At 44.2% G+C, this 11,937-nt stretch overlaps 2 protein-coding genes across 2 annotated transcripts; one reads left to right on the top strand and one right to left on the bottom strand.

Annotated features, from left to right (window-relative positions):
- Positions 1-1,651: 1,651 nt before the first annotated feature.
- On the bottom strand, positions 1,652-3,175 carry LOC131294258 (uncharacterized). The gene is made up of 4 exons (XM_058322304.1): positions 2,743-3,175; positions 2,549-2,669; positions 2,138-2,489; positions 1,652-1,969 (listed from the first exon to the last, which is right to left on the bottom strand). Exons 1-4 carry the CDS (start codon positions 3,173-3,175, stop codon positions 1,652-1,654), a joined length of 1,224 nt encoding a protein of 407 aa, XP_058178287.1.
- A 7,208-nt stretch (positions 3,176-10,383) lies between these two features.
- On the top strand, positions 10,384-11,828 carry LOC131294257 (arrestin domain-containing protein 17-like). The gene is made up of 4 exons (XM_058322303.1): positions 10,384-10,504; positions 10,579-10,710; positions 10,775-11,539; positions 11,605-11,828. Exons 1-4 carry the CDS (start codon positions 10,384-10,386, stop codon positions 11,826-11,828), a joined length of 1,242 nt encoding a protein of 413 aa, XP_058178286.1.
- The last annotated feature ends 109 nt before the right edge of the window (positions 11,829-11,937 follow it).

Raw genomic sequence — 11,937 nt, 5'->3', positions numbered from 1 at the left:
AACCAAGCTGCCTACGCTAACGAGCGCAAGAACAATAAATTAAAAAAAAGTTCCGTGGTGCGGAGTTTGTGGAGACTAAATGCCGATGCGAATACAATCTGCGTGGAAAAATATATTGCAAGCTTATTTACCGGCGGAAAAAAAATAAAATGAATTAAAAACATTCAAACTATCGATGACGTTTTTGAATAAATTGGTCTTGAGCAAGGACCCTAGCCCCCTATTTACCCTAGGGATAAATGATATGATAAATAATGTATATGCCTTAGAGATTTTTCAGAAAAATTAAATATCCTTTGAGATGATAACAGGTTCGTAAAACTACAATATTCGTGATTGCATACGAGAGTACAGGTAAATATTTTTTTTGTTTCTTAACCGATTTAGAAAAAATGATCCCTCAAATAAATATTCTTTTCTAAATTTTCGAAACCCAAGTTTTAGAAAATCAACACCTTTATCCTTTCTAGTTTCGAAATTCATTTGAAGTTCCACTGTACAACTTGTAAGGAATGTTGCATTGGATATTGTATGCAAATGTTGAATCCGATGTTTTTTCATGTTTTGAATGTTACCGAATACAACTGTTGGGCTAGATTACTCATGTTACACTGTTGAGTAAGATTTTGTAATTAACAAAAAAAATGTGGAGTATAAAGCCTGAGAACAAGACTTATCAAGTTCATAAATTATTCGCCTATGTGTTTTCTTTACTAATAATAATGTCACAAATATGTTTGACTACAAAATGCTCCCCAAATGGAGAGCAATGTTGATGTTGGTTTATTTAAGTTGTAAAATTTCTTCTAAACATGCTACTTTCTACCGTTTTGAAAAGTCTCAAAAAGTATTCGTATCGAGCCGGTATGGATTATATCTAATGTTTGTCTTTCTATGTTCTATTTTGTTTCTGTGGGAAATTTATCAGCCTTGAACCAAGCGAATGGTTTTATGTTGTCCTCAACGTAGCGTACCCGAAACGTGTGTCAATTTCATCCATGGATTGAGTAAAAGTCACTGCACTAACACTTACGACTAGTTGTTGTACACGAAAAAAAAAAGATCTTACACGCTAGAGGTACTTTTCTGTGTGAGGGGGGCGGAATGGTTGTGGAATGTTTGTGATAGCATGATTTGTAGATTCGTTTCCGTTCTCCCTGTATTGGATGGTTTATCTCACTAAGTCTACCCTTGTTTCTTAGTCCTAGGTCTAAGGCTACTTTCGGGATTCAAACACTCACTTATGAATAGGCACACGAACACACATGAATGATATTTTTCTTGCTACTTGCTTTTTGGAATGTCCATTACTGTGCAACAGCTAAATTCGATTGGATCGGTGTGAAGATGGCATAAGATAGTATTTTACGATTCAAACCAATGTTTGCGCTCTGCAATGGTTATCAAAAGCAAGGTTTACTTTGAAGGTCTCTCTAACTCTCGGTTCAGTTAAATGAGTTCCGTCGCGCGACGATTGTAAAAGTTTATAATATCTTTTGCGTTTTTCAATGGCTATGATGTGAATCTCACGTGGTTTGATTTCGAATAAATACACCTTAACACAAACGGGTTTGTTGAAATGCTACCCTCTGCTGTCTCGTGCTTTGTACCGATCTGTTGCCCGCCGCCACACCGACTACTGACCAGAGTATCAAACGTAATCCGACGCCGAAATCGTCCCTTCCGGCAACGCTTCCGAGTGTTTCTCGATCGTGAGCAGATTGTTCGTCTCGTTCAGCAGGTGGCTTTGGACGTTGTGAGTCTTGTGTGGTGAGGACATTTCCTTGAGATCGACGATTTCGTACGGTCGCTCGTCTTCGTCCTCGCCCGCGGCCATGTTGGCGTTGTTCAGCAGCCCGGAGTAGTACGCACTGCCCGAACCACTCGCTCCGCCTCCGCTGGCACTATGCGACCCGGTTGGGATGGCTGGGAGTGGACAGTTCATGATCAGAATGTCGTTGTCTGTACCCTGAAAGCACATCCCAGTAAAAAACCCTCGATTAACTGCATTACACTTTAAATGATTGTTGTTTATATTGTTAAAATTTTACTAGAACATTGCGCTACGTTATCTGGAGAGGTTGTGCCTATTTGGTCGACTGTTTGGAAAAACACGCGTAAATGTAAACTTACTCACTTGATGTACGGAGCCCGATTTGTAGAAGGTCGTCTCCGACGAGGGCCCGGTCTCGTTGCCCACCTCGGCGTACGACGCCTCGTCTATCTGCACCGGGTTGTAGTTGTTGTCGTCCATGTGCGTGTAGTGGTTCTCGACCGGCAGTGTGTGCGAGTTGACCAGCTGATCCGGCGTCGAGAGGTTCTTGCGGCTGCTGAACCACGTCCACAGGCCCGAGTTTGTGCTGCGTGGGCTGCACGATCCGTTGGTGGAGTTTTTCGACGTCTGGTTGTCAAAGTTCAGCCCGCTGGTGTCTTTTGTACTGCTCGTATCGAAACACAGCGTCCGGAGGCGGTTCTGGTTGGTTCGAATTCTAGACAAAAATGGCGTATCACTATTACGAGCTCGAGTTCTGTCATCGAAAGCAATTACCTTTTACATCTAAGAAACACTATCATTATTATGGCACCGAGCAAAGCGGACGTCAACGAGACCACGATCAGCGCGAATGTCCAGTTGAATTCCTTCGTGTCCGATGAAGAAAATATCTCCTCTGGAATACAAAATCGAGAGCCTTTGTTAACCTGTTCGAGTGTCACCAAATGTTCGGTTCATCTCCAACGTACTTATCGCTCCATCGAGGGACAGCGTTCCCTTGTCCTGCCAGGCCCACGAGCACAGGTCGCACGTGGTCAGCCCGTCCGGTGCAATCGACTCCTCCAGGAACGGCGGTCTCGGCGGCGGTGGCACAAACTTCCCATTCCAGTAGCTCTGATCGATCGTGTCGATCACCTGCATCTCGTCGTCGATCATCGAGAGATCGTTCATTTCCAGGCTCCAAGCGACGGGTAGGTCCGGCAGCTTATCGGTGCCGCTATCGGACGTTGGTAAAGCCTCAAATTCGAATCCGGATTCGCCGGACGAATCCGCGTTGCTGACGGCAGAAGGCTGAATGTCGCCACTGGAGTCGATGATGGTGCGCATAAATCGGTTACTTCTGCCACCAACGGGGATTGTGGATACATTTTTCTCCTGACCGATTGTTGACAATGGAAACATCATTCATCGCTGATATGCGGGACGCGGGCGAAATTCTGTAAAGAAAGCGGGAAAGGAAAATATTGTTTTAGTTTTATTGTAAACACGATTGACTATTCAAGCTTTGTAAAACATTTAAAATTATGACTTACTCATTTTATATATAAACAAAATATTTAAAGAGAATGCATAACAAGTTTTATCGACTGAAAAGTTCATCAAGTCAATATCGAGCAGACAGAGAACGTGGAACACGGTTCCTTTAACTATTTAGTTAAACCTTAGATATTGTTACTGCAAATTAAATCGATTAGCAAAAAAGAAGCATTTGGTGATAATTTGACATGTTCTACTCTAGTAAATTGTGGAGACAAATCATGGAAAACGTCATCTAAAGAATCACTAAATACAAATAACGACGAAGTAGACTCTCTCGAGTGGAGAAGCCATTGGAAATGTGCCTAAATAAACTTGTCATTAAAACACAAACCCACAAATACACCCAAATCTCTCATGACACCTTCATGATAAGTCTATATGGACATGTTTACCTTGCTGTACATAACTATATTTGAGCTCGTAGCTCAAACTAAGCACCGACAAGCATGTGTCGTTCGAAAAAGTTAAAAGGATTTGGTCTGCTCGTTCCGATGAGTATCGGTTTTCCATATTTTGGTGTAACAAAATACTAAACGGCTTTCGTTAAAGAGTTCACCCTTGCCTCTCCCCCCCCCCCGTTTCTTCCCGTTTCCTTAGGGGAAATACTCGGTCATGTTCGCGACATTGGCATGGAAGAGGTCAGACACATCAACAAATCGATTAGTGCACGAAAGGGAGAAGGTCAACACCGGACAAGAAACTCTTTGTTTCCCCAGTGTGTTAAAAAGTATTCAAAGGTGTGATATGTTTTCAGATTATCATAAAACGTGGTCCTGCTTTCCATCCTTTGAAAAACACATTGTAAACCATTGCTATCGATCCGATTGGAGCCACAATGAGAAAATAAAAACAAATAAAAAACGATCCCTCGAACGTACGTCCGATGTGTTTGCCTTGCTTCGGCTTATCAATCTGCGTGTGCAACGGCTGAATGGACGCAACGAAAGCATCCTCGCCATCATCACGTGTAAACGGTACCCGTTTAGAATCAATCTCAAGATCCACTTTCAGGCTCTATTTGCACCCAGACCAGACTTGCCAAGTGTTCGGGCCGTTTAGCATAACGGCAATTCACATTCCCATTCATGCAGCTAGCCCGGCTAGACCAAGGCCAGGCCGTTCGGTACGATGCTGGTAACAAATCGTTCGCAACAAGTTCATCGTCCGACGCGCGACGCCGTCGAGTGACAAGGCTTTTAGCACCAGGCACTCTGTCTAGTGCAAAACCCATCCCGGAGGGGAAGGTGGAAGAACCCCCATTTACCCACGCGGATGTAAAAGTGCGGGAAAAAATTGCTCAAACACTTCGCAAATGAGTTCATTTGCATGGTCAAACAGTGTGCGATACGTCATGGCGTCAATGGAGCTCGGAGATTGAAGAGCGTCACGTCGTTTGGCGTGCACCTCCGTCCGATAAAGCCGTACCCTCGAGGGAGGCGAGTGTCCCCTAGGGTGTGTGTGTGTGTGTTTCCTCGAGCATAATTGTACAAACATATGAATATGGCACCCGTAAACTCATCGTCATTGAAGCGTTCGTCGTACTTGAAGCTATCGTTTCTGTTGGATCGTCACTGTTAACGAGGATGCTGGATATATTGCCGGTGCAAATGTTAAGATCATACCGCAAGATTTTTCGAAAAATATACACAGATTATAATTCCAGTTAGGATCAGCAAAACACTGTTAAAACAAGGATGGAACTTTATTAGGTTTTTGAGATTTCCATTCGTTTTTCTTTTAAGTAAATATGTTAAGTCATAAATAGTCAGTTTTAAGTAGATTTCCAGAACGAGAAGGCATGATTCGCTTTTCGAGCTATTCAATAGAAGAGCCCTTTCAGAACCGTAATGACAATTTTGTTCCTTCCATTTGGAATCTTATGCTGAAAAGAAAAGAAAACAATACCGAAGTCATCAGAGATTGCTCGGTCATTATCTGTTGTCGCACCTTATTCTACGTTACTGCTCGGATTCGCATCAAAATCCGCATTTTAAACCATCGCACGGGGTTTGCAACGCATTAAGGCAAACAAAAGGCCTTTTCAGGTGAATTAGAAGGCGGCATTCACTTTCTCCGAACATACACTATCCTCTAGACCGTTGATTCGCGCACGGCAAGAAGCATCTCCGCATGGTAGCGTTTACCTTCAGCTCGCCCCGGTAATGTCATTTCAGTGCATACCGCAAATCAGTGCTTCAAGGACTTTTACTTAGCGACCGTTATCTTTGGTTTATCTCTATTGAGGGCGGGCGAGCTAGCTCATTCAGGGGTTGGATAGTTCTGTTGCCAGACATCTTCACATCGTCAAGGGCCAGAAAGCCAGACGAGTGCAACCCATCTTACTTGCGAACGCGCTGCATAACGCCGTGTTCTAATCGCGATGAGGATGATGAAGTTGATGATAGGCCTGCTCGACGGTTTCTCCGGCTTTTCGGAGAAAGCTCCGCGCACTCCTGGGTGGGGAGCGGTGGCAACTGGGTGAAAGGAGTTGGTGAGTGAAAAATTGTAATTAAAAATTCCACTCGTCTTTGATGTACCTCTCAAGGGTTTCGCGAGACGATGAGATACTCTGAAACGGAAGCCAACGGGGTTTTTTTTTGCGGTTTGACTAACTCCTTTACCGTCGGGTAGAATTTCCATCTTCTCCTTACTACCTACTTGAAAAATACACTATGGATGACTGGTATCCTTGTGTTTTTGTGATCTGTAACCGGTATGTTTTGTACTATAATGCTTATGTTTTAATTTTACCTGCATTGAGATCAAATTTAAAATAGAAAAAAAAAGTCGAATTGAATACTGTCAGACGTAACTATAACTTTTGCAAATTTAGGAATGAACTAGCCAAGAATTGTCGATCTGTGGAATGATGTTGACTGGACGTTCCTTCCGTAACGGTTTCTACGTTTTCATTTTTACTTTAGATGCACCCTGTTCACAGTTGGCAGACCTTGAATTGAGCGAACATTTTTTCGCAAATCACACGTGCAAGCACTCGACCAGTATTTGATGGTTCTCGAGAAAATGTTACATCGCCAAAATCTTTTATTTTGTTTTCGCACACCACACGTATGCGAATATTATTATTTCCGAGAATTTTGCGCTGAGCGTGTATTCATCTTGAAATCTATGGAGTCCAAGAGGTAGTTGCGAACACGCAACATTATGCACTTTCGACCGGTGTCAACAGGGGACTGTTCAGACCGATAAAAATGCAGAACTTTTGAGTGCCAGAATTAAGCCTAGCGTATAGACGTTGAAACGCGTGTTCGAGTGCTCAGAGAAATCAACTCCTTCAATAACAACCCTTGAATCGAGCCGAGCTGGTAGTGCGACTGCCGAGAGAGCATGAATAGATGGGGAAACTTTGCCAATGAATAGTTGCATTGCATATTCTACACATGCATCTTTGGCATTAGCGATCGATAAAAACTGTAGTGTGTAAAATTTTACAATCCTTGAGAAGCGCGAAAACATATTTTGAACATCTGTTCGCCTCACTCGACACTGATGAATGGAAATCGATAGTGAAATAAATGTTGTGTACGATCACATCGAGATATGTTTATATTGTAATAAAAACTATGATTTATCATGAGTAGATAAGTACCAATATAACCGAAATGCGCTTGTATTTCACTCGGTAATTTTCGTTCAATCATCATTAGAGTGGCTCAATAAAATGTACCCGATAGTGATCCGAAAACTGTATGAAAAATAACTTAGTAAATTTAATAATATTCAGTAAAGCGGGCACAGTATTTCAGCAATCGGAAGCCAATGGTATAAGACACAGCAGGGAACGACTATAAATTATGTTGTTACGCTTCTTAAAATGTTCTTCCACGCAACTTAATCCACTGGAAATGAGGGTGAAGAAAAGTTGCACAACCGTAATAATCCCATTCAGGTCGTTAGGACACAATACCAAACCCATAATGTCGTGTTGCGTAGGCAGTCAAGGCTTAAGTCGCTAGAGTGACTAATAGCGTCGAACCGTTCTTAACCAGACGAAGTGCGTGGTCACGTTTCAGTGCAATTAATAATGATTTTGCAAGTCGGAGGATTTCTTTTCTTAACATTCAGTAGGTGAATATAAGAAGGTTTTGAGGTTTAGGTATATTTTATCTTAATTTAATTTTAATAAGATTTATAAAAAACCGTGAACACTATCCTTTCAGCCCGGACGAGTATTTAATGTTCTAAAAATCATGAAAGATACTCTGGCTCTGCTGTTATATAGGAAGAGAGGCGAAGGTCTCTGGAAATAACTGTCACATACTGTCGATTCGTAAGAAACTTGAATTTCAACAGGTACAAACACAACCCAAAAATGTTCTACTTGACGAAAACGACGGAAAGTAACGGTTACAGAACATGTAATTGAAACAAGCAGGAACTTGTTTTCATGCTCAATCCTCTCTCTTTTTCCGCTCTTTTTTGCACCAATTTCTTTGCTTCCTCCAGTATCGAAGGCACGGCCTCTATCTCTCGAGACTGCACCAGACAACAGATGTTGACTTGGGCACCGTCTGCGGTAAGAACCGCAGAGAAACACCTCTTAAAAGCGAGCGAAAGAGATCGTACATCAACAACAGCGACAACCGGGAAAGGGCCAGCTACTGTCGCCGGTAGCGAATATGCAACGACGCAAGGTTCATTAGGCCCAATTGTTGATGCAAGTGCAGGTGCAACGGTTACTGAATGGCAGCGAACGAAATTGCAGGGCACGGTGAATGATCACACATTAAGATCTCAGCGATCGCGACGACAGTGACAAAAGGCAAGCGAATAGCAAACATTGGCTGTACCGTCTCAGCGTATGGGAAAGGATCGAGATCTTTGGTCCGATTATTTTTTAAATGGTGTTACAACAACCAGCCCTGTCACCCTGTTGGATCAGCAAACGGTAGAGCCGTTTGTTCGAATGCGAATTTGGTTGATTTCGCTCAAAAGCTATTTTATTTCGGCCGAAAAGCAAAAATAATAGGCAAAACTATTTACTGCGAGAATGTTAATATATGGACCTGTTAGAGGAACACTAGACCACCTAGAGCCGCAATTCAAAACACCCTACAATTGCAGTCCAATGGATCACTCTCAATGGTTGACATCAATTCACCAATTCCATACCACGTGCAAATGTCACAAGATGTCACAATCGCCGATCCTGGCAATCGCATTTTGTAGGTTGATCAATGAACCGTGGAATCTACCGAAAGCCAGAAACTAACTGACGTTGACTCCGCGCACAAGGTGCTTAATTTATTTTAATTAGAATCCATCTCCTTTCCACCAGCCTTTGCGGGACAGGTTAGGGACGTTGGATACTGGCCTGGACTACCAGCATTCCTGGTTGTTTTGATGTTTTTGGTGCGCGTGTCGTTTTGGTCAGAGTACGCGGGACTATGTGCAATGTGTTCTTTAAAAATGTACAAAATATATGTACATTTGTGATGAAGTCACAGGGTTCCCGTTGACGCTAAAAGGTAAAATTTCAGTGCAGTGTTTGCCAGGGTTACGATTGATTGATGAGTTCAAAATTTTTCATGTTAATTTGATTTAACTGAACGTGCTATTGTGAGCATACTTTAAAGCCATTGCCTGCCGTTTGTGCATACAGAATTTGCACATTTATTTTTGGTAAAGTTTGCCAATTTAACACGTTCTAAACCGTTCGGTATATCGCCATCCTTTAGTTTCGTTCGCTAAATGTAGCTCGGGTTGAAAACCTCTGCATTTTCCCAAACCGGGCCGGCCACGTTCTCACACCGTTCGCGTTCGTTTGCACATCTTCCCGTTGGCTGGGAACGATACGGCCCGGCCAGGCTGCGGCAACTTGCTACGAATCTGTCGCAGCGGAGGAATGCAGTGGCTTCGAGCTAGCTGGGGATGCTGGCCATGGCCCGAAACGGCACTTAAGAGCATTGCCGTGTTCAGCCATCGGGCGAACGAAACTAGCAAATGGCAATCGATCGCAGTGCCATATTTGGGGTCAGCGGAATTTTACATGAAATATGCAATGCGACAAACGCATTGTACTCCCGCTACAGGTCGGCATCGGCTGCAACCATTTTCTCGATCGTTTTCCGCGCCGAACGGACCATGGGAAAGTGGCTCTGGGGAAACTTAACGCTGTAGCTCGTGGTAGCGATGACAGTGGAATGCAAATGTAAACGCAAAGAGGGTCTAGATACTCTATTTCCAAGGCACATGGTAAAAGTTTTGTAACATACCTGGAAAAAACATTGTTCTTTAAATTAATTTATGGATGACAATTTGCTATCCCGCAGGTAATTAATTACCTTTCGAAATGTGTAGATTTTCATTTTTGTTGAGTACAAATTATTTATGTTGTCTGATAGAATTTCACTCGATAATTAATGTTTCAAAAATTCTAATGCATTTACATTACAAGCAGATCAACGGAACGGTGCCTAAATTAGTTTCAAAATATGGAAACAATCAAATGTTGTAGCTCTTTCTCATTTAAGTAGTCATTCAAAACAGAATCGTTATGGGAAGTAGCAGAAAGTAACATATTATTCTAAAGTTGGTTTGATATACGTTAAACCAATCAACAAATGAAATCATACAAAAAGTGCAGAGTAATAAAGATTTCCATTTGTTTGAAATTAACTTCCGCGCTTGAACAGATAAAAACAATTTACTTCAATTCTTCAAAACCGTCACAAAGAAACTAATTAAATTCCACTGTCACAGTTTACGCTAAAGCCTTACATCTGGAAATTTGACGACATAATTTCACATCGGCAAAGAAAAAAACCTCCTCCAAGCAATTCGCACTTTATCGCACAAGTAGTCTTATCTTATCACGCTTTAGTTGGGAGAGATAAAAGTTCGCCGCTTGAAAAACACGCAACTCTTTGGCTCGCCAGTCGTAAACTGCGTCTCTGCGGTCTAGTTCATGGCTCGTCTTTGCAAAAACTGCCAACCGTTCTTTGTCCCAGCAAATTGGTAGCGTTTAGTGTGTGTTTTAGAAATTTGCGCTCTTTTCGTTGGCCTGCGTTTAACGATCAGCACGGATTGGTATTGTCGGTCCCATACCGATGGCTCCGTCTCCTGCGTGTTCGATTTCCTTCGACGAGAATCATCATGGAGTGTTCTTCGCCGGGCAAAGGCTATCCGGCACGGTGGACATTGTGCTACCGAAGCAGAAGAAGGTGAAAGGTTTGTTTTTCGTGCGACGCAGCTGTGTTGGTGGTGTGTTGCGGTAATACCTCTTGTGTTTATGGCGTTTTTAGGAGTGTTGCTTAAGATAACCGGACTTGGGTGCGTCCGATGGACGGAAACGTACGGAACTGGAACCACGGTCATGTTCAGTGGCCGTGAGGACTTTCTCACGCACACTTTGGATTTGGTGCGTGCCGAGTCTGGTATGTTGCGCTGTTGGAAGAATGTTGATCCACAGAGTGAAAACTCCACCCTTCTTATTTGTAGAAGATCCGATTGAGCTCCCACCTGGGCGACAGATCTATCGATTCTCGATCGTGCTCCCGAACACGCTTCCGACGTCGTTCGAGGGTGACTATGGCTACATCCGCTATACGGTCCGGGTCATCTTCGAGCGGCCGTGGAAAATCGATCTGACCTACAAGATCGCCTTCACCGTGGTGAACCAGCTCAACCTGAACAGCGTCACACCGCCACTGAACGTGGCCGTGGTGCAGGAGCACATCAAGCGGTTCAGCTGCGGACCGTGCCGGTCGGCGCCGCTCACCATCAACGTCATGCTGCCGATGACCGGCTACGTGCCGGGTCAGTTCATTCTCGTCACGGTGGACGTGTCGAACCAGAGCGGCAAATGCATCACGGAGATGAAGCTCAAGCTACGCCGGCAGGTGCAGTACCGGAGTAAAAGTCCCTACGAGCAGGAGAAGTCCGTCTACTGCACGCTGGCCAAGTACCAGTGCAGTGGCGTGGATGCCCGCGGATCGGCCGGTTACGAAAGGCGGTTTCTAGTTCCTCCGGAACCCCCCACACGGAACGACACCATCATTCGGATAGCGTATTTCGTGGAGGTGACGGCGAGGGTCGTCGGGATGGCCTGCAGCCCGTCCGTGCGTGTTCCGGTGACGATCGGGACCGTGCCGCTGAGGAACCTCAACAAAACCCAACAGCGTGCCTCCATCGTCGAGGCGCACCTCACGACGGCTTCCACCATCAGCAGAAAGACCCTGCACGGGAGCGTGCAGTCACTCAAGAGTAAGTAATCTCCTGTAATCCCTCGTGGAGCACTTTCACGATCGAACTGTCCACCCTCTCCGCAGTTCCACACACATTCGAGAAAGCCACCGGCGGCAAAGAAGTCAGCATTCACGATGACGATGTTCCGCCGACGCTCGGCGCGGAACCATTCGCACCTCGCTATCCAATGTTCCAGTTCGACGCCGATAACATACCGATCACGCATGGGAAACCGACCGCCATCGCTCATGCTCCCACGACGAAGAACGCCACCGGCAATGACAACACAACGGAAGCCGATGCATAAGGGATAAGCGTGAATACTGAAGAGCTTCCTATCTATCCATCGTCGTCATGTTTATTCGGTGAGTTGCGTTTGCCCGATAACAAGGTTCGATCTAGTCAAGTAAAGGGCA

The sequence above is a fragment of the Anopheles ziemanni genome, chromosome 2 (assembly GCF_943734765.1).
Source record: "Anopheles ziemanni chromosome 2, idAnoZiCoDA_A2_x.2, whole genome shotgun sequence".
In the NCBI taxonomy this organism is placed as follows: Eukaryota; Metazoa; Arthropoda; class Insecta; order Diptera; family Culicidae; genus Anopheles; species Anopheles ziemanni.
This window is presented reverse-complemented; position numbering and strand designations above follow the sequence as displayed.

Coding starts and splice junctions, on each gene's coding strand:
- LOC131294258 (XM_058322304.1), bottom strand. CDS start 3,175: ATGTTTCCATTGTCAACAATCGGTCAGGAGAAAAATGTATCCACAATC. Junction 2,670..2,742: donor GTCCCTCGATGGAGCGATAA/GTACGTTGGAGA, acceptor TTTGTATTCCAG/AGGAGATATTTTCTTCATCG. Junction 2,490..2,548: donor GTGTTTCTTAGATGTAAAAG/GTAATTGCTTTC, acceptor ATTTTTGTCTAG/AATTCGAACCAACCAGAACC.
- LOC131294257 (XM_058322303.1), top strand. CDS start 10,384: ATGGCTCCGTCTCCTGCGTGTTCGATTTCCTTCGACGAGAATCATCAT. Junction 10,505..10,578: donor GAAGCAGAAGAAGGTGAAAG/GTTTGTTTTTCG, acceptor TGGCGTTTTTAG/GAGTGTTGCTTAAGATAACC. Junction 11,540..11,604: donor GAGCGTGCAGTCACTCAAGA/GTAAGTAATCTC, acceptor CCCTCTCCGCAG/TTCCACACACATTCGAGAAA.